The 25,611-nt window shown below is 38.8% G+C and overlaps 2 protein-coding genes across 2 annotated transcripts in view; one reads left to right on the top strand and one right to left on the bottom strand.

Annotated features, from left to right (window-relative positions):
- The window catches only part of LOC124113988 (contactin-like), a 37,447-nt gene extending 23,578 nt beyond the window's left edge, over window positions 1-13,869 (bottom strand). The window contains exons 1-10 of the mRNA XM_046474503.2: window positions 13,777-13,869; window positions 12,536-12,626; window positions 11,734-11,828; window positions 10,502-10,587; window positions 9,193-9,479; window positions 5,875-5,982; window positions 4,393-4,722; window positions 3,945-4,040; window positions 2,757-2,990; window positions 136-244 (exon numbers count right to left, since the gene is read on the bottom strand). Coding sequence (XP_046330459.2) covers window positions 136-244; window positions 2,757-2,990; window positions 3,945-4,040; window positions 4,393-4,722; window positions 5,875-5,982; window positions 9,193-9,479; window positions 10,502-10,587; window positions 11,734-11,828; window positions 12,536-12,626 — 1,436 coding nt within the window. The 5' untranslated portion in view covers window positions 13,777-13,869. The remainder of the gene's footprint in view (window positions 1-135; window positions 245-2,756; window positions 2,991-3,944; window positions 4,041-4,392; window positions 4,723-5,874; window positions 5,983-9,192; window positions 9,480-10,501; window positions 10,588-11,733; window positions 11,829-12,535; window positions 12,627-13,776) is intronic.
- A 6,960-nt stretch (window positions 13,870-20,829) lies between these two features.
- The window catches only part of LOC124113998 (polyunsaturated fatty acid 5-lipoxygenase-like), a 29,290-nt gene continuing 24,508 nt past the window's right edge, over window positions 20,830-25,611 (top strand). The window contains exons 1-5 of the mRNA XM_046474514.2: window positions 20,830-21,416; window positions 21,980-22,024; window positions 22,455-22,571; window positions 23,819-23,916; window positions 24,639-24,774. Coding sequence (XP_046330470.2) covers window positions 20,931-21,416; window positions 21,980-22,024; window positions 22,455-22,571; window positions 23,819-23,916; window positions 24,639-24,774 — 882 coding nt within the window. The 5' untranslated portion in view covers window positions 20,830-20,930. The remainder of the gene's footprint in view (window positions 21,417-21,979; window positions 22,025-22,454; window positions 22,572-23,818; window positions 23,917-24,638; window positions 24,775-25,611) is intronic.

Here is a 25,611-nt window from a genome sequence, read left to right as displayed (position 1 = left end):
GTTACCGGGAACCTAGTCGTACCCTGAATCCCGACTTGGGTGTAGATAAGGAACCGCATAATGGGTCATTATCGGATTTAATACGCTTATATTTCGAATCAAAGGTTATGTCACCAGCAAGGTGTAGATACATACGATCCATAGGCGAAACACTCGAGTCTGACTTCTTGGCCCTTCAATGGTGGTTGGGGAAACACAGCGATGAAATCGTTCTGGATCTCTGGTCCCCAGTCAGCTTTGGCCGCTGAGGAGGTTAGATGCAAATGTAAGTGAAACTTATGTGTTGCCATGACGTCAATAATTCCTTTTCCACAATGATACAAATTGAACATACATTTTATGCAAACTTTATGTAAATCATTTAAGGTTAATAACAACACTGTTAACACAACCACCATGACAGAGATTGAAGATTACTATGAATATATTGTTTGTATTATATAAGATGAAGCATTGTAGTTGTGTACCCTTGAATACGTACATCTGAGGAGCAAATTAAACAATACCCCTCAGTTGATCATATGTTTGATTTTCAATTGAAAATATCTGAAGTTGGCGATATTATATCCAGAAAATGAACTGTACTGGAGCGAAATCAGGACTCAAGGAATACTTCTACATAACTTTATTTTTAAAAATATCATTTGATTGAAAGTTTTGCAAATATGAAAGAAATTGCTGCTGGGTATCTCAGACAACTTATCTTTTAAAATCTATACATTTGCTTCTGTCAGTATAATTTACAGGGGGGCACGGGTGGCCCAGTCGTCCAAGGCGCCGCGATTCGCTGTGCAGAGTTGCGTCCCGTGGACACGCCAGAAACCTATGATTGTTGGTTCGAATCCCGGTTCGCCCCGATGTGATAAACGTCTGAGACCTGCATCACTTCGGGCTTTCCTCCCACATTAAGCTGACACGTCGCGATATAACTGGAATACTGTTAAAAGCGGCGTTAAACCCAACTCACTCACTCACTCACACACTCACTCACTCACTATAAATTTACAACATATCAAACAAGGTGGGTGTCATGTGGTTGCAATTGCAAATTGCTATAAAAGTAATATATAAAATGGGCGTACCTCCTATTGTATTACACTGAAGTACATGGTAGTATGAAAACTAGCTGGTTGATTAAAAGCTGCAATAGTTAAGGGCTTAACGTGGGAATAACATTACAACAACATGGCTGATAATGCCTCACTGCTTTCTTGCTGTGGCTATGCAGTTTTTCCTGGCATTTTTCCTGAAATCCGCCATCCTGTCAACTCGTGTTTTACTTGAAGACAGAACAAATGGTGCCATTCTCATCTAAAATTCACTACCAAACGTGTTAATTATGGATTTTCAGTAGTAAACGACCGTTTTGGAATGAAGGTGCTGCAGGGTAACGTTTCATCTTCGCTCCATCTCTACAAATCACGGTTTCGACCGTCGCTTATATCATTTCAAAAGGAGATTTATCGCCCTTTAAGACAAACAGATCGTCCATATATTCGTACAATCTTATTAAAATCAGATCCTAACTCTAGCTACCACAAAACAAGATCTGAGGATATCCTATTATGGGTCCCGTCAGAACTTCCTTTCGCGAACTTTGACCGACCAATGAAATGACTCACAACGGTCGCCATTAGCCAATCAGAGCTTTACGGCGCTTGTTTCAAACTGGCTACTTCCATTCCAGTCTACGCTTTGAAACATATTGATATTAATGTGACGAAAAAAACGTTCTGGAAAGTCTAAAAGATGGCCGATGTATGGCAGTTGTTCCCACGAGCTATGGAAAGTCTTTTCCATTTCAAGTCTGTATCCCACTGAACATGAAGCGATACAGAGAGACGTACAGCCCGTAACATTCGTTCGGAATACCCCGTGTTAACTTTTTCGAGAATGTATGATAATAAAACACATTCCGACTGTCACTTTCCCGATCTGGTTAGCGACGCTCTCATGTGTCGAATGAAAAGTCGTTCTAATGCGACACTTACAGATCTTTCTTTGGTGGTAGCGAGAACTAATATCTGACGTTAAAAAGATTGGATATTCGTATTACAGTGTACAGTACAAAAATATCTGTCTAAGATGAATGGGAATTTTCATTGTTTCTTTGTAAATTTGAGAAAAGCATTGACTTTCTAAATAGAAAATTGCTTTCGTATACCATATAAAGAAAGGCATTAGTGGTAACATCTTTAATGTCTTATTATTTCAAGGTTAAATCCTCTATAAAGTCTTAGTTCTACTTATCAATACTTTGACACTCTTAGTGTTGTAAAACAGGGTGTGTTATTATTTCTTTTAATGTGTCCCCTCCTTCTTGTCGTTGAGTTTGAAGCTAAGTTACATGAATCTGATGGTAGAGGTATTTCTGTGGGTCAAGAATGGCTAGATATATTGTTGTTGTTATGTGCAGATGACCTTTGCCTGTTTGGTAACACTGTTATTATTTTCCAAAGAAACCATAATGTTCTCAAAGAATGTAGCATTAAATGTTAACTTAGAAATTTTAATTTCTCGAAATAGTGATTTCACTTAGAACCTCTGAAAAAAATGTATGGCAATAACCATGTAAACAAATCTACGTTTTATATTATCTGGGGTTGCTGTTCTCAATTAGGTTGTGTTGGTTTAAAATAATTAATAGGTTTTTTCATAAATATAATAGGGACAGGGATATCGTATATGGTAGGAAATATGGGACGTTAATGAGTTTGTATTTGAACCTGTATGGTATGACAAGGAGTGTGACTCACCTTGGTCATGTACAAGAAGTGGGATGGGCAAACTGGTTCTGGTAGGCGGTTGCGAGGTGCCTATGGTATGCCTGTTCCGCCCCGTCAAGATAGCAATACACCGGTATTCTCCTTCATCAATTCTTGTCACCTCTGAGAAATACAACTTCCCATTGGCTGAGATGAAAATGTACGGCTGCATTTGCGGTCTGACGAACGATCTCGTGTCTCCCTTCAACCATTGGTATTTCACAGCTAAAACACAAGAAATAGCGTGAATATTTGTTTATTTATAGAGTGAGATAACCATAGCCTTTTTTTACAAATATATCTGTTTATTCACAAACATAAATAGTCGTCCAGCTATAAGTAGATTTGTTTTTAAATCTTCATAACTATTACCATTAGCGATCTGAGTTATAACGATGGCACTGTAATGAGCAAACAGACAAGTATAATTTGGAGGTTCAGGTATAGTTCTACAACGAGATTAAAAGATCTTTGCAAAGTGCAGTAGGTTGTCATATGTCCTATCCATGTTGACCAAGACCAAGACTTGTATTGTGATAAACTGCCAGGACCTGATAGGAAAGAATTACTAAGAGAAATTAGATCTAGAAATTGTTATCATGTTTTTAATAACGGTAAAGTTACTTTGCCATGTACTCAAATGTGAAAATATCAATTAAGAATTTGATTTCTGAATTGAAATATTTCATGTTAACACTCAAATTTAGAAATAAAAAGCGAAGTATTATGACTGATATCATTTAATGCGTCTTTATGTGAACATTACCTTAAATAACAAAAGCTCCTGACCACGTGGATACGTATGGCTTTATTGCGATTCTTAGTATCCATGGTATTAGAAGATACATGTGGGTTTAATTGTTTGCGGTTGTATTGAAGATGAGAGTATGAAACTATTGTAAGTTTTTGTTTGTCTCACTATTTTAAAAAAAAAAAATTGTTTTTGTTGTTTGACACCGCACTCAGCAATATTCAAACCACATGGCGGCGGGCTGTAAATAATTGAGTCTGGATCAGACAATCCACTGATTGACATCATGGTCATCGATCTCAGAATTGGGATAGGGTGGCATGTTTCAACAAAGCGAACCTGGCCGCTCGATTTCGTTAGTCGCCTCTTACGACAAGCATTGGTTGCTGAAGATAAATTCTTAACGAGGCCTAATGCGAACCACTCACCTGGCCTGTATGGGATCCGACTGCACTGTATGGCTACTCCATCATAAGCTTTGGCGCGGACAGCTGCGTCAGGAACGTTGGAGAACTCCCCAAGACCTTGGAACAAAACATTAAACATGGGTGATGAATGAGTTTGGTTTAACGCCTCTTTGAACTGTATTTAACCTATATCACATCACGTCTAAGACATGTGTAAGAAAAGCCTGAATTGATGCAGGTGACATTATATAGCATATTCTATAGCATAAGAAAGAAACAGATCCAAACAATATTAACTTGTATCAACAAAATGCATGTCTCCTAACCTAATACATATCAGCAACAAGATGTCACAAGAACACTTTTTTGCGCACAACGTCAACACAAGCAACGCGATGCCAAGATATCTTTTTCACCTACCAACGGCTCTTGTACCGAGACTGACTGATCATGAAAGGAAAACACTTACTTCCAAATGATATCTGGATAGGATTTCCCAGAATCTTGCCGAACTCATTTTCTACTGAGCACCTGTATTGATCAGCGTCCTCGTTTTCGGCTGGCTTTTCCAGAACAAGCTTCCCATTGGTTAATGTGTACCTGCTACTAAGTTCGGGGGTCACTTCCGTTTCGAAATTTGTTCCGGTGAACCACTTATATTTAGGTCGGGGGTTTCCGGTGGCTGTGCATTCAACAGTGGCCGCGATTGTCGTGCCAACCACCACTAAACTTTCAGGCTGGGTAACAAACGCTGGGCCTCGGAGCAGCTCATTAGGATCGTATGATACAAGGCCATAATCTGGAAATGAAGTCAAGCTAATGATACATACATTCCGTTTGCACTTGTTCAAGATTGTATTGATGATTCTAACAAATCAACCCTGAGTTTTATCATTTCTGATTTCACGCACAAGAACTTCTAATTCATAGGTTGTAAGAGTTGGAGAGAGGTGGGTTTAACAACTATAAGATGAGTGAGTGAGTGAGTTTGGTTTTACGCCGCTATTAGCAATATTCCAGCAATATCACGGCGGGGGACACCAGAAATGGGCTTCACACATTGTACCCATGTCGGGATTCGAACCCGGGTCTTCGGCGTGACGAGCGAACGCTTTAACCACTAGGCTACCCGACCGCCCCAACTATAAGATGAAGGCATGCAGATAGTGATGCTAGGACAAGGCGATTCAGCGACTGCAAATACTAGCTCCGATCCGAGCCATCGGAGAACGTTTACACATAATCAATGACAAAGCTAAGGCTCGATGACAGTCGCTCATTCGACAAGTACAGATCCTGGGACACGCAATCCCCCTCAATCATGGTAATCATAGCAATAGAGGGTATGACGCCGCGACAGCGAAGAAGAACTAGGACAATGTGTATGTTATTATGAACGCCAAACGTTGCCTCTTTGGTCGCATAATTGTAATTTTCTTAAATTGAAATTTCGAGTTTTTCTCTCGTTATTTCAATAATTTAATCATTTTTCTCGTTATTTCGATTTTTTTCTCGTAATTTCAATTATTTTGTCTTTATTTCTATTTTATTTTATAAAAGACAAATTTCGAATATTTTACTCGTTGCTTCGATTTTTCTCTCGTAATTTTGAACTTTTAGAATAAAATTGAAATAACGATTAAAATATTTGGAGTAGCGAGAATAAGATTGAAATTTAAGGAAAATAAACGAAGTAACGAGAAATAATCGAAATTACGCGAAAATATCCGAATTAACGATAAACATATTGAAATTTCTATAAAAAATAAACATAACTAAAAAACGAGAAATTACGAAAATATAATCGAAGCAACGAGAAACAAATTGACATTTCGAAATAAATATACAAATAATTGAATTCATGGGAAATTTCGATTTAAAAATATAATCATGGTACCAAAATGGCACATTAACCTGTCGTTTGTTATGAGAAACAATGAACAAGGTTTACCGTAGTCCCGATCGACGTGTACGATGCGGTAGGACTCCGCCATACTGATCTCACAGATGTAGGGCAACTTGTCCCCCGGGTGAACCAGACTCCATCCATAGCCGATCACTGGCAGAAACATGTGTATTATATTATATCAGGTGTAATGTACATGTTTGATGTTACAGTATCATAAATACACATTTAAACTCAATTCCTAAAGTCGTATTATGCTCACATATTCTCGGCGAAGTAATGCTATTTTGATCAACGGTATACACTGTAATCACTGAAAGAGTGACGGGCTGAAAGTCTAATAACACAAGTATATTTAAGCATGGAATAATTGTTCACATGACATGATCATATGTGGCATCTAATGTTTGTTTGTTGGTTGGTTGGTTAACGCAGCGCGCAGCAAATTTCCAGCTATATGACGGCGGTGTGTAAATAATGTATTCTGAACCAGACAATTCAGTGATTGCCATCGATCTACGCAAATGGGATACGATGACATACGGCGAATATAAGGATTAACTTATATTAGTGCAAATGGACTTAAATAATACGAAAATGAGTACTAGTGAGAATGTATTGATTGACCAAACGGCTTCATTGTAATACATGAAATTGCATTTCATTCAATTAAAAAACATATCAGACACAAAATAAGAACCGTTAAGATTGTCAATGCCAAAGTATGAATATATTTGTTTTCTGTAATATTTCAAATTTTCCCGATTCAGATACGAAATCTGTAATTAGAGAAATGTGTAATTAGAGAAAAATGTGCTGTTTCTCTCGAGAACTTCTTACATTTAGTTCAGTTCAGTTTATTGTTTTCAAGGCCAAATGACCCATGTTACACACACGTATTATAAGAAAAAAATATATTAAATTTCACATGCATCACGGTACGGGATTACATTACATTTCCGTTCTAATTTTAAATACAATCAGTGATAAATGAAGTCCCGTATTCCAGTTGTCCATTGCTAATCACCTATCAGCGGTAATTAACTATTAAGTCCAGTCTTCCAGTTGTCCATTGCTAATCACCTATCAGCGGTAATTAACTATTAAGTCCCGTCTTCCAGTTGTCCATTGCTAATCACCTATCAGCGGTAATTAACTATTAAGTCCAGTCTTCCAGTTGTCCATGGCTAATCACCTATCAGCGGTAATTAACTATTAAGTCCCGTCTTCCAGTTGTTCACTGCTAATCACGGCCATCAGCGCAAATTATCAGTTGGATTTCCTTGTTACGTGTTCACCTTTGTTATCTTACTACTTTTGTTGTTCTTGCAGGTACATATATGCCTAATAGTATGTATTCACCTGATGAAGGAGTAAATACATAGCCCGAAACGTTGTGTTCCTCATCAGAAGTTGACATCCAAAGATTCTCTCCCTAATGTACATATACTTTGAAAGGTGAAATATATTCTCATGTCTTTTACAATTAATCACAGACATCATATCATGGGCTTGGGTGTTTGTTAAAACTTAACAGTTGGTACGTGCATCGGTATATGAGATACAAACAAAACACGTTGTTCATCTTCTAGACATTTATAGTGCGTTACATTTACCTTTACCTAGGTTTGCAACACCAAATGTATTATATCCACTTCTAAATTTAACCAGACCTTTCTGTAATTAAGTACATGAATAATTTGTATATACGATTCAAACTGAAGTTCTGAAACTACGGTTGAATAACATACAAGTGATCGTTTATCTATGCGAAGTGAATGCCTTTTCTGTTTAGCACAATCAAGAATACGTTTCTCTTCTTTCAACTGTTATTAAAGTGTTCCTGCCAAACGTGAACTGGTATATTGTTACTTCTGGCGGTCTGTTTTGAATATTTCTCAGCTAATTTCCAAAAGCTCTTTCAGTCATGTGTATCAGCTGCTTGAGCAAATTTGTTCTAACATTTACTTTAAAATCCATAAGTTTTTGACGACAGATATTCTTAAACCCATTTCTGTCTTTTACTCTATTTGGGCTAAGACGGAACACGTTTAAAAGCTTATATTTAATACTTCTTAAATCAAACCACCCAGGCCGTAATTTACCAGAGTATATCTTTTCATCAATCTATCAGTGAGCATCTGGATTTCAAAATATCGACAAGACTACCTACAGCGGTGTCTAGATTTACCATGAATTTTCCATAAACCTGTCACACTGCTCCAGAATATAATCTTTATGTCACCGCACAGTATTTATATTTACTCTGGCATGGTTGTGGCTTTACATCGCAGTGAGTACATGCAGGGGATACCTCTTTATTAATGACACTTCAGTCGGCATTTATCGCACAGTGTCTTAGTGTTGAGTGATTATGAAGTACCGTTTGTGTCGACGACAAATTGTCCTCGTGTCTAGTAACAGGAGAAACTGTGTTCATATATTTGGCCAGCAGTCCCAGAATCCCTGTTCCCAGCTTGTTGTGAGCCTTCAAATGTGTCTGTCTATTTCCTTGTAATTCACCCACGTTTTCACCTTTAACATTATTGTAATGGATAGATATTCCCCATGAGAATTTTCCTATATCGACATATGCTTGGGCGACGTTCATACAATGCTTGATTTTCACTCTAGGAAGGTTCATACAATGTTTGGTCCTCACTTTATGAAGTTCATAAAATGTTTGGCCTTTACTCTGTGAAGGTTCTAACAATGTTTAGCCCGCACTTTATAAAGATGCATGCAATGTTTGGTCCTCACTATATGAAGGTTCATACCCTGTTTCGCCCTTCTCATTTTATGAAGGTTCATACAATGTTTGGCCCTCACTCTTTGAACGTTAATACAATGTTTGGTTCTCATTCTGTGAAGGTTCATGCAATGTTTGGCCCTCACCCTTTGAAGGCCCATACACTATATTGCCCTCGCTCTATTAAGGTTCATACAATGTTTGGCACTCATTGTAAATGTTATTTTCGCGGTCACATGCCTGGTTTCCCGTCAAATGAAGAACTTCACATGTAAACGTCATCTCAAGATATTTGTTCGAAGTAAAACATTATGTACTGATGTGAACAAAACGATAGGATGTCACACTTTTAAAACGTCAGCAATCGAGAGACACAGGTATGGTGCTGACAATCCTAGAAATATTCATAGATAATATTCCTCTTTCCCTCACATCTACTGAAACAAAACCCTCTAAATACAAAGAAAAGTGTTATTAACGTCTAGTGATACACAATATATTAATTGTCTTTGATAAAAATCATTTTAATATGCCTTACATATAACTGTCCCAAACAGTTTACGCTTTAAAAGGTCTGACAGCATCGTTATTCAAATTAATTTTACTGTACTTACCCCCATATTTATACACAATGACCTCCCCTTGTTTGAAGTCTATTCCAGGGAGCCAGAACTGCTTGTCATACCCCACGACCGTCCCATCTCCCAGCCACTTGTAGGCACCGATCATAGACTCAGACTCAGACTGCGAGCTGGATCCTGAACTGAGGTCATCCCCTTCACCCTGTGACCCGGATGGGGATTGAATTGACCCTTGGGCAGACACAAATGAGCCTTGGGAGGACACAGTTGTTGTCCCTGTTGCCTGTGACTTCTGTACCCCGCTTGTGTACCAGGACCGCCTGTGTGACACGAATATGAGGGAAGAGGTTACAAGTGTGACCCAACATTGTCCCCTCAGTAAAGTGAGAGAGTTGTGTTTAACGCCGCTTTTAACACTATTCTAGTTATATCACGGCGTGTTAGCTTAATGTGGGAGGAAAGCCCGAAGTGAAGCAGGTCTCAGACGTTTACCACTTCGGTGAAACCCACGAGCACGGGTATGGTGCTGACAAACAGATGTTTCTGGCCCAAGGGACGCAACTCTGCACAGCGATCCCCTCACTAAAAACGTGATATATCCGATAGTAAGGCTCATCAAAAGCTTAATGCTTCCAATTGTTATTGCTCTTACATAATGTTGCTGTTTTCTGTAACAAAATACATATTATTATATTTAATATTATATTCAAAAGTAAAATGACTCCTTTCTGATTCAACAGTTGCAAATAGTTATTTGTGTCTTGCCGCTTTTACCAACCATGGTGGAACGTTATTAGCAATGTAGATGACGCCTGAAATATTCGAGCTTCTAATCAGAAAACTATAAAGCAAAACTACAATTTACAATGTATGCTTTATACTTTGGCTTCGTTTAGAGTGGTCACCTCCCTCGTACCTTTTGTTTGTTTGTTGTTTTACGCCTCACTCAGCATATTCCAGCTATATGACGGAGGTGTGTAAATAATGGAGTCTGGTCCAGACAATCGAGTGATTGACATCATGAGCATCGATCTACGCAATATGGATACGATGACATACGGCAACTTTAACCATTAACTCATATTTGCGCAAATGGACTTGATATGAAAATGAGTACTTTGTTGTTTAAAGCCTCATTCAGCAATATTCCAGTTGCATGTAACTGACGGAGGTGATTGGCATCATGAGCATCGATCTACACAATATGGGTACGATGACATGCACATGTTCACCCGATCCTATTAGTCGCCTCTTCCTATAAGCATAATAGCCTCTTACGACACATATGGGTTGCTGAAGAACAATTCAAGCCCGGATGTTTACGGGTACCCCTCATACTTACTGGTACGGATCCATCCTCTGTATCGTGCTACTGATGAAGTTATGTTCTTGACCGCTGTCCACACTTAGCAAGGCCGCCCCGTGATACTATTGAGATCAGTCACATTGAAATGATTAGCCGAGTGTGTTTCCCTGGTATCGAAAATATCATTAATTGGGAAGAAAGCTCTATACATGCAAGACTGGAGTGTGCTTAATACACATTTTTATTTCTAATTTATGATATTTACGATACGGACACGCGGTTGATGATCGCTTTATAATATAGTGCCATTCTTAAAATATTCTATACTTTAGCCATTTTGTCACCCAATGAAGTATCTTTAGAAACCGCGTAAGATATTTTGTTTGTTGTTTAACGACACACTCAGCAATATTCCAGCTATATGACGGCGGTCTGTAAATAATCGAAGTGATTGATATTATGCGCATCGATCCACGCAATTGGGATACAATGACATGCATCAACCAAGTCAGCGAGCCTGACCACCCGATCCCGTTAGTCGCCTCTTACGACAGCATAGTCGCTTTTTACGGCAAGCATGGATTGTTGAAGACCTATTCTACTCCGGACCTTCAAGGGTCAGAAACCGCGTAGGAATACAGTGTTTGAGTGAACCGCCCTATTATCATATACTTTCAAATGATTTGCAGCCATGTTTGTCTGCAGAAACACTCATACACCATGAAATCCCTGTTTCAACATATTGGGAAAGTCAGTCGCTATTAATTATTGATGAAGCAGACATTGCATCAGTGTATGGAACTGTTAAATAGTTCCTGCTACAGGACCTCATTTACATATTTTTCGGATCATTTTTCGGATGCCAATGTTATAGGATTGGTTTAACGCAACGATATCACTAACCATTATATGATAAAAAATCAGTGATGACACCAGGTGCTCGCGACACGGGTAAGCATGACCTGCTCTACCGGTAGAACCCGCTACTCACACAATTTGCATGAAAAGTAAGGTTTCGCTACCTAACGCCACACATCAGTACAAAACAACCGTCGTGCGGCGAATATTTTCAGTCCATATATAAGCATAGACGAAACAGAAATTTAAGAATGTGAATCATAGCGCTAAGCTCGATCTGTAAATGAGTTCCTGGTGTTAACAATAATTGAAAATCATTGCACTAATACATATAATTCATTTAAATATTTAGTCACTCATCTAAATCATGCACTTGGTTTTATTTGAATTTTCAATTTATTTCAACTTACTGCGCATGCAGCTCGCGCATTCTCGTGTGCTTCTTCGGGAAAGCTGACAAACTTATAGCACTGTGACCAGGAACTGACCCAGTCGGATGGACAATCTGTGTCAAAGGTTAAAGTTAGTTGCAGCCTCGGTTTCACATAGACATTGTGTATGATATAGCGTCTGACAGCAAATGGCCCGCGGCATACATACATGTTTCTGTGATGAATGCGTTATGTCAGTGGGTTGCACAGAAACGCGGAACAACAGGTGAAAGTGGAAAGACATTAAACATTGTGGGACTTTAAAATAGACCAGGAAATAAGATACATTTAAAAACTTTAAAAAGATTTTTCGGAGAAAACATGACTGAAGTGACAATGTCAGTAGCAGTTGATCGTTGGTGTTTGTGATTCATATAATTTAAACTAATATATATTGTAATGTAATGCTTGTGTCGATATATGTTGCTTTAGTTTGAAAATAAATATATAAGGATTCTATATTCGCCAAAACAATGGATTTGCTGGTATCATCCCTTGATTAGAATTAGTGTCAAAACCATTTGAGTATGAAAGGTGAATATCGTTGCTCAGTTAAGTATACTGTACTCACCAAAAACATGGATTTGCTGGAATGTTTCCTGGATTAGAATTTGTGTCAAAAACAGTTGAGTATAAAAGGTGAATATCATTGATCAATTAACTATACTGTACTCACCAAAAACATGGACTTGCTGGAATGATTCCTTGATTAGAATTTGTGTCAAAACCAGTTGAGTATAAAAGGTGAATATCATTTAGCAATTAAGTATACTGTACTCACCAAACACATGGATTTGCTGGAATGATTCCTGGATTAGAATTGGTGTCAAAATCAGTTGAGTATAAAAGGTGATTATCATTGATCTTGACATCTGAAATGAAATAATTTTCTACACTTCCGTGTTGGAAGGACGACGTCCGGATGGCATCTGGCGTACAGTGTGTATTTGTGGGCTGGGCCAACATTAGACTGACTTATTACATCTACAACTGTGTAATAGTCCGAGACAGATGGACATTCGGCAGAAATTGACATCTCGTTTCCTTCGGCAAGGCTTTTAATTACAAGACCGAGTTTGATGGGTTGGGAATTGGATGGGGGCATCTTGGAATGTTCACTGATTTAGTGATGATTTATTATTCATTAAATGTAATGACCATTTAATATTCCAGAAGGGGTGGATGGCGTTTTTGTTTAGAGACATGACATGTTGTCAGTCAATGTTTTAAAACAGGTATATTTACCTATGTGATAGGAGGAAAAAATTGTAATTATTCTTCACATTTTGTACAGGATATGCACTATGTCCAGAGAACATTTTTGGAGAGCAAAAACATTTTCTTGTCAATTAGTAATATATGCAGGCGTTTAAAAATCAAACAACACGAACATATAAAGTAAATATATAACACAATCTTAACTGTTAATTGATTATATAAAATCAAAGAGATTAATAAGGTGAATCGTAATTTAATTTCATTTGCTTCATTTAGCCGTTTGAAAAAACCTTTGTCTAATTATCAGTGCCTTCGGTAGTGGGTAGTATCGTGCTTATATTCATGATTAAAATCAGTTTGCACTTTTTACTATCAGGGACCGTTCTCAATAAACTACTTTTGTGCCAAAATAAAAATGATAATTAGTTTTATTTCACAGTTAAATGAAACAATACCTGCATATTGTGTAAATAGAATTCACAAGCCACTCTCCCATAGATGAATTCGGACAGTGCTGTTGACCTACAATCTATCCACTTGAAAATACAGTCTAGATTTCATAAAAATGATGCGAAAGTATAAGCCAAAACCATCCTACACTATAAAATGCGATATACAGTTAACAACCAGTTTGTAGTGTTTATTCATTAGTCACCATTTTATAATATTTCAAACAAAAAGCAGCTGACATGCAGGTACTTGACCTCTGGCGTACAGTGCTCTAAATACAGAAGGTGGAATCGTTATGATACAGAAAAACTTAATTTTCAGTTTGTTTATCAGTTTCGTCAAATAATCACCCACCTTTCAAATCTCTTTAGAAGCATTATCCACACACAACAATGGCGCGCATTCCCCTTCAATGTGCCAGTTCTGATGTGACTACTGGAACAAGGCTGCGTTTCGGCGACACAATCATGTAATTTCATGAAGACCATATAACTCACACATCGTAATATCCTTCCGCCGTTGGGCTGGGATTATTTCTATATATATACATACGCCAAAAATTACATAATACGGTGCTTGATGTTGCTGCTGTGGTTTTAATGTCAGTATGTTTGGGTGGATAGAAACCAAAATTGTTCGCTTGAACGTAGCATGTGTAGGGAGAGGCGACATTTGATTGGTGTAGCATTATGCTCACCTGTCTGAGCAGGATGATTGATAATAGGCTGCCTGCCACAGTAAGAAACTGCCATAACACCGAGCTCACCGGGTCTTTCAAGCATAATACTTACGAAACTTGCATCTTGTGTATATGGCATAATAATATCTATGTATTACTCATTAAACCCAGACGGGGTCCAGGGTTGACAAATGGTTAATCTGCTGTGATTCGATGTGTCGTACCGGGGCCCCCTGATAAAGGATTCGAACCTAGTATACCTCTACCTTACCTTACTTCTACCTTATTATTCGTGGTTTTATGGAAGCAAATCATTGCTTGTGTGTTTCAGGTTTAGATGACAAATTTTCAGGGGAGGTAAATATTCATTAAAATAGTGTAACCTTACTCTCGAATGAAGCAGACTGCGAGCGGTTATATCTAGCAGTATGTGCATCTCGAATTAGGTCAATAGCGCTTTTAAATCTATAAGTGCATGTTTTTTTCTTTCAGTGCGTGCTGGTAATTAATGAACGTACGTTGCACGCGCTGCTAAATATAACCGCTCGCAGTCACCTGGCTGCCGACCATAACCGGATTGTTACCACGTGATCGAAACTTAATGATAATGTTTATCGCTAGCGAAATGGATACGTTTTAAAAAACGCACTTTGCAGGTTTTGTCATACTGTGATTAATATCCCTTATAGCCGGAATGGGTTGTTTCTACTTTGTTAGTATTCTTTCTTTTTCCCCAAGAGCCAGAAGAATTCTTCTTATTTTCGTTATATTATTTTCATTATGCTATAATATTATTATTTCCTGGTATAATTTTATTATTTATACCATTCTAACGTATGCTTTTATATGTACTACACCATTCTCACGCACTCTTTTACAGATACTAAACCATTCTCAAGCACTCTTTATCAGATATTAAACCATTCTCAAGCACTCTTTTACAGATACTAAACCATTCTCACGCACTCTTTTACAGATGCTAAATCATTCTCACGCACTCTTTTCAGATACTAAACCATTCTCATGCATTCTTTAAGAGATACTAAACCATTCTCACGCACTCTTTTACAGATACTAAACCATTCTCACGCACTCTTTTACAGATACTAAACCATTCTCGCGCACTATTTTACAGATACTAAACCCTTCTCAAGCACTCTTTTACAGATGTTAAACCATTCTCACGCACTGTTTTACAAATACTAAGCCATTCTCAAGCACTTTTTTACAGATACTAAACCATTCTCACCCACTCTTTTACAGATACTAAACAATTCTCATGCATTCTTTTAGAGATACTAAACCATTCTCATGCACTCTTTTACAGATACTAAACCATTCTCACGCTCTCATTTACAAATACTAAGCCATTCTCAAGCACTTTTTTACAGATACTAAACTATTCTCACGCACTCTTTTACAGATACTTAACCATTCTCGCGCACTTTTTTACAGATACTAAACCATTCTCGCGCACTATTTTACAGATACTAAACCATTCTCGCGCACTATTTTACAGATACTAAACCCTTCTCAAGCACTCTTTTACAGATGTTAAACCATTCTCACGCACTGTTTTACAAATACTAAGCCATTCTCAAGCACTTTTTTACAGATACTAAACCATTCTCACCCACTCTTTTACAGATACTAAACAATTCTCATGCATTCTTTTAGAGATACTAAACCATTCCCATGCACTCTTTTACAGATACTAAACCATTCTCACGCTCTCATTTACAAATACTAAGCCATTCTCAAGCACTTTTTTACATATGCTAAACCATTCTCAAGCACTCTTTTACAGATACTAAACAATTCTCATGCATTCTTTTAGAGATACTAAACCATTCTCATGCACTCTTTTACAGATACTAAACCATTCTCACGCACTCTTTTACAGATACTTAACCATTCTCGCGCACTTTTTTACAGATACTAAACCCTTCTCACGCACTCTTTTACAGATATTAAACCATTCTCACGCACTTTTTTACAAATACTAAACCATTCTCACGCACTCATTTACAAATACTTAACCATTCTCACCCACTCTTTTACAGATACTAAACCATTCTCACGCACTCTTTTACAGATACTAAACAATCATCATGCATTCTTTTAGAGATACTAAACCATTCTCATGCACTCTTTTACAGATACTAAACCATTCTCACGCACTCTTTTACAGATACTAAACCATTCTCATGCATTCTTTAAGAGATACTTAACCATTCTCATGCACTCTTTTACAGATACGAAACCATTCTCGCGCACTTTTTTACAGATACTAAACCCTTCTCACGCACTCTTTTACAGATACTAAACCATTCTCATGCTCTCTTTTACAGATACTAAACCATTCTTATTCAATCACCCATACAGGCATCAAACGATTTCGATGAGCATGCACATATCTTTACATACTTAGTTCTTCAGAATAATATAGGTCTTGCCCTTATATCGTGCGTTTGTTTGTTGTTTAACGACACAGTCAGCACTAATCCAACTATATGACAGCGACCTGTAAATAATCGCTTCTGGACCAGACAATCCAGTGATAAACGCCATAAGCATCTATCTACGCAATTTGGATATATAACATATGCATCGACCAAGTACGCGAGGATCACCCCGTTGGTCGCCTCTCACGACAAGCATGGTTTGCTGAAGACCAATTCTAACCGGAATCTTCACGGGATCCTATATGCGTTGATGTTTCAAGAAAGATTAAACACTCGAAGAAAACATTAGCACGTGCATATACAGACTCAATGAACTTGGACATCTCCAACATTCACTTCCGTCAGATCGCCTTCAATACGAAGAGTAGTGACACTCAAGTTGACTCGGCCTTTTCAACTGCCCTCCTTCGTCGGGCAGTTAATGGACCTCGAGCTTCTGCAAATGATAATGCCCTGAAAAATACCCTTTTATTAACATACAGAGGCGTCCTCATTTCATAATCAGCCTCTAAACATGTTACTGACATACAGTGTAAAATAGTATATGTGTTTGTTTGTTTGTTTCAGCTCAGCTCAGCTTTTACTTGTACAACCTTAGTCGCCTCCATGGTCTAGTGGTAGGGCGTCCGCCCGGAGAGCGGAAGGTCCGGGGTTCGATCCCCGGCCGCGTCATACCAAAAGACGTTAAAAGATGGCAGTTATCGTTACCCTGTCTGACGCTCGGAATTAAGGGTTTTAAACAAGGTCGGCTCGAAGTCTGTATATTATGTCTGAGTGGGGTATTTATGATGATGTCCGGCATTAGTCCGGACTAGTACTAGCAGCCACACACACACACGTACATGCACGTCGCTATATACGTGCAAAAATCTTGGACGCGACGTCAAGCCCCATTTCACCTTATGCAGCCCAATCAAACACATTTACAAAACTCGTTACAGAATGATGAGATCTGATTGGTCCACCTGATCTTCATAAAATACTGTGTATCCCACCTTGGAGGGAAATATTTTTTTTCAGCGGGAGAATAAATCCCTTACACCCCACAACGAATAAGTCAGGCTGCACTACCATTTCTGAGAGGCAGAATAAATCCCTTAAACCCCGCTTCGAAGCAAAAGGCCGAACGCTTTTACCGAATCAATTAAAGTCACTTGACAGCACAAGTTAACCTCAGATCAAGGGAACAGCTGCTTGCTATCAATTTTGAATTTAAAACATGTCGGTAAAATTAAATCTATAAATTTAGTCTATTTCTGTTTCTCTATTAAAATTATGAAACAATTTGCATATTTGGTGATTTCAGCTCATGAAGAACCGACACTGATTCTGAGGGAGTAGATAAGATACCGGCACTCAGTATATTGGATTTCCCCGATGACAGTTATGGGCAACACATGATAAATTTGCTGATTGACTGCAACCTTTGCATGTTAAACGGGCGTGTGGGACGTTATGATTTTACACACGTTTCAACCAGAGGTAAATCTGTTACAGATCATGTGTTTGTGCCACATGACCAACTACCCTCATATGATGACCTTCAGTGCGGTATTTGACTGATTTAATCAACGATCGTGATTTATGCGTCCCAGAGAGAGATCCAGATCCTTCACTGTTAGAGCGGTCTGTGAAGATGCGTGTTTGTGGCACGGTCAATACTAAAGGAAAGAGAGATACAGAAGATGCTCAGAGGAAGGAAGGTATCACGTATTACAAGATCAGAGATATTTTAAATGACTATCTTCAGGGTGACTGCTCTGGAGAGCGGAAGGTCCAGGGTTCGATCCCGGGCCGCGTCATACAAAAAGACGTTAAAAGATTGTACTTGTTGTTACCCTGTCTGGTGCTCGGCATTAAGGGGCTAAAACAAGGACTGGTCGGCTCGGAGTCAGTATACTGTGTCTGAGTGGGGTATTCATGTTAAACTGCGGCATGGTATCTCAGTGAGCTAGCACTATAAATCGGCATCAGTCCGGACTAGTACAAGCAGCCACACACACACATCCACGTGCATGCACGTCGCTATATAAGTGCAATAATCTTGGACGCGACGTTAAACCCAATTTCACCTCACTTCGGTGAAACCCACGAGCACGGGCATGGTGCTGACAAACCTAGAAACATAATCGGGACGAACCGGGATTCGAACCCACAATTATAGGTTTCTGGCGTGCCCAAGGGGCGCAACTCTGCACAGCGAATCGCGGCGCCTTAGACGACTGGGCCATCCGTGTCCCCACAATATATTGCAAAGACAGAACATACACTTGTATGACAATACTGCGTATGATGAGTTTACAACACTTATAACCACAAGCCTGGATAAAGCGTCTCCAGTGTCACAATCTACAAATGTCTAATGATACCAAAGGTAAATCTTGTCATAAGCCATACTGGTCACCCGAATTTCAGGGACAATTGGATAAGGTACGCAGACTTGAACGGGATTGGCGACGGGCAATCGGGACAAGTCGCACGAGAATTATGCGGGAACAATATTACTCCCAGAGAAAAACGTTTGACCGAATGAACAGAGTGGAATTACAAGAGATGAAGTTCGGGCAGCGGTAGTCAGACCCAAGCTTCGTGAAGCGGTTGGTATTGACAGTATTCCTGCGGAGGCTCTTAAGATTGACCTCTGTATCGACATCCTGCATAAGTTGTTCAATCATTGCTTCAAGAATGGATTTGTCCCTGCCTCAGACAACAAGGCATAATCAAGCCATTTGTAAAACCCAGTTCTACAGACCCAAGGAAGCCATTAACATACCGAGGGATCACGCTAATGTCGGTACCCTGCAGGATCTACTGCGATATACTAAATAGACGTCATTTTTTTTAAAATGCAGGGTTATTGGTGGAATTGGGTTCAGGAAACTAAGGAGCTGTTTAGACCACTTGTACAGATTTGATAGCATTGTCAACTACAGGCGAATTTCAGGACAGTCCACCTATACATGTTTCTTGGATATGAAGAAAGACTTTGATAACATCAACAGAGAATGTCTGTGGTTAAAACTAAAGCTGTGTGATGTACAAGATAAAAGAGGGCGTTAAATGTGCAGTCAGAATTAATGGTTTGTTAAAGCCTTGGTTTACTATAAGGTGCCGAAGGGCGTAAAACAGGGTTGTCTTGTGCCTCCAACACTATTCGCAATCTTGAATTGCGGTATTATTGATGACATTATGATTCTTGCACCGACTGAAGAGGATCTGCAGATAATGTTCAATAAGATTCATGACAGACAAAACAAATACATTTCGGACCATCTAACGTCCAACTCTCCAAGTTTGAAATTACATGTTGTAATACGGCTGTAGATTATTCAAGAGCCTATTAATATCTTTAACCTTGTTTGGATGGACATTTAGATCTAAAATTAGCAGTAAGCGAACTTGCCAAGTCTGCAAGACGTCTGAAGAAAGATGCGAGCAAATTTCTCGGATGGTCAGTTGGGGTGACTTTGTTGATAGCATGTCATCACATCGTGACGGCGTTTAGTGTCGTTTACAATATCAACCGCTGTTTACAGGTGCCAGCATAGAGCTGGAATATTGCTGAGTGCGGCGTTAAAAGCAAACATACAAAACAAACAATTTTACGAGTACCCAGGGCTAAATCTGGGCGTGACATCGTACTTGAGTTCTCAAAATGATATGACCCCCGATGTCTGACGAACAGTAGATCAACCTTCTACCTTCACATACTTTCTTATAATCCAGTTCGCAACAGAGAGAGAGAGAGAGAGAGAGAGAGAGAGAGAGAGAGAAAGAGAGAGAGAGACACACACACACACCATGTCGGGACCTCCATCAGGCTGATAAGATGTCCACCAGCTGAAACACATCACATAGAAGAGGGAATAACCGCCCATACTGTAGATACTCAGAGATTCACTAATTTAAGAGCTTAATTTGTTTATGTAAAACCCCAGAAACCCAATAAAATCACTTTTGAAACACGTACATATATGTGTAGATACATTCATCAACATATTTTATTGATCAGCAGTTTGCATACAGGACTGTTGGCGATTTTGCAGATAACATCGCCTGATATGCAAATACGCTGTCAACCCCTACGCGTTTTAGGTTTATAGACAGCGTATTATACCATGCGTTTGAAATATACCTACCTCTTAATACATTGTCATTGTCGCCTGTGTCCCAGAGTGACATTTCAAGAAATAAAATCTATAAATTCACCACGCTTAGCTAGCTTCTGACAGCAGGTGGATAGGAGCACAATACCACCGTCGGTCGACAGATGGCACTAGTTCCACACCACATTCCAGCACAACGCAGCGCTGGGAGACATTGCCAGTTGGAGTTGATCGTTGGTGTAAGCACCGACAAGGAGAATGGGGAACAGCCAAGGTAGCGACATCATCGTCACGGTGAAGACAGGGGACAGGAAAGGTTCAGGAACCAACGCCAATGTGTGGTTTGTTGCAAAGGACGAACAGGGAAACGCCTCGGATGAGATCAAGCTGAATCAGTTCTTTGAACCGAATTTTGAACGCGGAAAAAAGGATGTATTCCAACTTGCTAAGAGTAAATTCGCGACCTTGACCTCTCCTGTTGACCGGATCGAGATTTGGCGAGACTACACCGGCCTGACCAGTACCTGGTTTCTTGAGTCGGTCATTCTAGAGGACCCGGATTACAATGTCCTATACACATTCCCGGTGTTCAGATGGATTCGCCCAAGTTATAGATACGTCATACATCAGTATGATACGTCACTTCCGCAAGATGACGTCAGCAGCGAACAGCGGGAGGTAGAACTGGAGGAGACAAGAAGAGCCTACAAACTGTCCACTGCCGACACAACACTCCCCATACAGGTAAATATACAATAATGTAATTCAGGATTGCATGGACCGATCTTGTAGGGTTCTTTTGACAGCTATCAAGTAAACATGCCCTGGTATAGAGTCATTAAAGCGAAGGGTTACTTTTGGGTTTGGTGTTGATTATGGGACGAATTCTGATGTAGTGGCAATAGTAATAATAATAATAATAATAATGATGTTGCTATCAGTCATGATCGTCATTATATTATAATTAATCATACTGAATGTGAAGGTGAGATGACAAATATAAAATCGATTTGAAGACTTGATAATTGTCATGGACATATTTATACCAGAGTACAATGATAAAAATCATAGTTGGAATGATAATAACGACGACGACGACGACGACGACGGTGATGATGATGATGATCATCATCATCATTATAATAAAACTAATTATTATGAATGCGACGGTGACATAATGACAAATTTATAATCAATTATGAAGTGATATTTTTTATGAAAATATTTATAACTGACTGAATGCATGATGATGATGATGATGATGATGATGATGATGATGATGATGATGATGATGACGTCCATTATAGGCTGCACAAGTTCCCGATGATGAAGCCTTCCCAGAGAATTACAAGGTGTGTATATTATATTATGTAACAGTACCACTGACACTACATATACACTAAAGGTCAAAACGTGTATTAGCTGCATTAGCAGGGGTAAGTAGGATGTAAGGTTCTATGTGTCTTTCAATCTGAAAGGCATGTCATGAAAATAATCATAATAATAATAATTGTTCCATTTGTCTGCAAAACATATGTTGGATCTATAAAAAAAACACTTTTCATGTTTCCAATCTTGGCATAAACCAGCTTGTCAGTGCTACGTTTTTTAACCGGTTTAATAGTATGGCTACTGGTATTACTATGGTATAATTGGTACCGTACTAACAAAAATAACCTTTAAAGAATGCATTTTGCTCAAATAAAACAAATCTTAATCTTTAATCTTACAAATACTATATTCCTCCCGGTTCTCCGTATTCATGACATTCACCGTATTCAGCGTTGTAGCGTGGTGGAGTTGATAGAGACCCGGGCCCAGCAGCTGAAGAAGGACGAGTGGGCCAGCCTGCAGGATGTAGTAGGGATTTACGCCAGTGAGGAATTCTACATCCCCAAGGTGAACCTAGGTCTTGTGACAACGAATCAATCAGGAAGAGTTCTTCAAGATTAAAGGAGATGTATTAACTGCTTCGTGTATGTATATGAGCAAGGCAACAAGTTCTTTTAGCCATGGAGTAGCGAAGGTATAGTTTCTTGTATGAAGAGCCGAAATAGATAAGCCTTTTTCAGTTCATTCAGTCTTCATTTGGGACGTCCACAGTAATTTATTGTTTGCTCAGCGCTACAATAAAACATAATGGAAATGGGAAACTGTCACACGAGATTACCACGTGCACACCCAGTAGCACCATATAAATACAATATTCAGATTGGTTTTTACAAATAGCTGCGAACCATTGTTGTCAGGCGTTCAAATTAAATTCCATCGCTGTCGCTAAATATGACTTTACTATAGTTTGTACGTAATTTAGATTGCGAATACACAAGTTGTAACGCTGCAGGTATTTTGCGTTTAATTATAAGGGGAAAATGTGATACATGTCCCTCGTTGAACATCGAGGGTATTTGTTCACATATGCGTATTGACAATGTGTATATGTTGATCCCGATTTGCATATTACCTCGCCTGCTGTTGTCGATCATGTGTCAGAATTTCACTTCGGGCATATTGCTACGCTACACCGCAGGTCATTGTGAATAGAATCCGCCATTTAATGAAGTATTTTTAGCTTGAGCACATGACTTAATTTTTGCAGGGTTAGAACAGTTCAGTTTCGGATGCCTTCTCCTTTCATCTTTCGGCATTTGAAAACAAATACGTTCATATTTCATAATGAAACGAACGACTTAAACATTCTTCTTGTAGTGCAATACACATAGGACAAAAAGACCATATTCGCTCATATCGATCTCAATAGTGATAAATAGTTTTTAATTCGTTCGCAGCTGACTTGACCCAGTTTACCGTATCTACATTTAATGTGTCAGAATCTTACGATCGTCGTCAGGAATTCCAGATTCTCCCTGATTATGATTCTTGGGTTCTCCTACCTATTCCCGTGGGTTTCACTAAAGGCTAAACGTTTCAGATTTGCATCACTCTTTCCGGACTTTCGGACTTTCCGACAAAATTAAGGTGACACCTCGTGAAATGGATGTTCCAAGCGGTATTTCATTCATTCATTCATTCATTCATTCATTCATTCATTCATTCAATCATTCATTCATTCATTCATGCATTCATTCATTCATTCATTCATTTATTCATCAACTCTCTCACTCACTTTTCTGTATGGTCTTCAGTGTCAACTGTTCTGGCAGGAAGACTGGTGCTTTGGTTATCAACGACTTAACGGTGTCAACCCAACGCTCATCAAACTCTGCTCTGACATACCAAAAAAGTAGGTCCTGTTCTAGTGTCTGTAGAACACAGTGTTGTGTAATTCTCATCCCTTTCTCTATCAGGGCAATCGTGACAGTGTTGTGCCACTATATATGTCAACACTATGAAAAAGAGTAGTGTATGGCGAGTTTAGATAGAACCCAAGCTCGTCAACTCATACTCATACTCATACTCAAATAACCGTCTGAGCACCGCAATTCGCTGTGAAGGGTTGGGTCCATTAAGTGCCAGAAACCTATGATATTAGGTTCACATCCCAGTTCTAGGATTGTCAGCACCATAGAACCGCACTGGGTTTCATCGAAGTGGAAAACGTCTGACGCCTGCACTTCTGGCTGTTCTCCCAAGCTGACATCAAGCTGACAAGCCGTGATAACTGAAATACTGTTCAAAGCGGTTGAACTCACCAAACTTAATTTCTGACTCTCTAAAGTTGATCGTTCAGGTTAAAAATCTTATAGTCCCGTCAGGGTCCTTATTGGCGTTAACATATTATACGAGCATTATGGCTAAGTTTGGACTACGAGGGATGGTAAAATAAAAACATTTATGCTTTAGAAATGTCGTTTTGGTGACTATTATTGTGATTGTATAAATAATAAGCGATTGTATTGTTACCGTGGAGTGGAGTCATGTCTCTCTAGGTAACTGTCTACGTTTAGGTGTTTCTGTTTTTCTATCAATTATTAATGTTTCATCCATCACCATTGTATTCCCCAGGCTAGCGGTAACTGACGGTATGATTAAGCCCTTCCTGGAGGGACAGTCCGTGAAGACGGCCCTCAAGAACAATAAACTGTTCATCTGTGACCTGGAGATGCTGAAAGACCTCGTTATTCCCAGTGAAGAATTGACAGTAAGACCACACGTTGTTCTTTTAGTTTGTTGTGTGAAAGATAGTATGAGCAACAATCCACGCCGTCATACAACCAACAAAGTCACCGAGTCTGGCCCCCCGATCCATTAAATCACCTCTAAAGACCAACATAGAGAATCCGGAATTCTCACGGCTGCCTTACACACTTTGATGTTTCTATCTGTATATAGTTTTATGCTATGTAGCGTTATTTAATTTAATTCAATTCAGTTCAATTCAATTCAATTCTTTATTTCTGCACTTGAGGACAGCAGTCCATATACAAGAATAATATACCATGAAAGTGTATCCCGTGGATTAGCCGACCCCTTTCTACAGAATCTATTTTCTGGTCCTGAAAATTCGCCTACCTGTGGTAGTATAATATAAAAGCAATGAGATCAGGTTGGTACACGTATAGGGTATTAATATATCATGTAATGAGAGATAAGGTTGCTTCATGAAAAGGATATTAATAATCCTTATACTGTGTATACTGATTGAATCAAATATCGTTACATTAAACGATTGCTTTTGTTTGAAAACGTTTCATTCATCCATTGTATTTACACATTTTCCATCAGTTTTTTGGTTCTATGTTTCAGTTTGACATATGAATGTCATTGTATCAACATTTCACTGTACCATGTATCGCGATAAGTCCGCATAATGTAACATTCAACTCACTCATTAAAAATGTTTTAAGCAATCCGTTCACATGCATATTTATGTTAGGTAACAAAATGTTATAGTAATTAATACTGTTTTTGTGAATAGATTTGCATATCTCATCTCAAATTTCATCAATCGTGTATAATGCTATTGTTTTTACCGTTT

Source organism: Haliotis rufescens, unplaced genomic scaffold, assembly GCF_023055435.1.
Source record: "Haliotis rufescens isolate VD_foot unplaced genomic scaffold, xgHalRufe1.0.p SCAF_4, whole genome shotgun sequence".
NCBI lineage: Eukaryota > Metazoa > Mollusca > Gastropoda > Lepetellida > Haliotidae > Haliotis > Haliotis rufescens.
The sequence above is the reverse complement of the archived record's forward strand: the minus strand, read 5'-3'. Positions and strand labels throughout refer to the sequence as shown.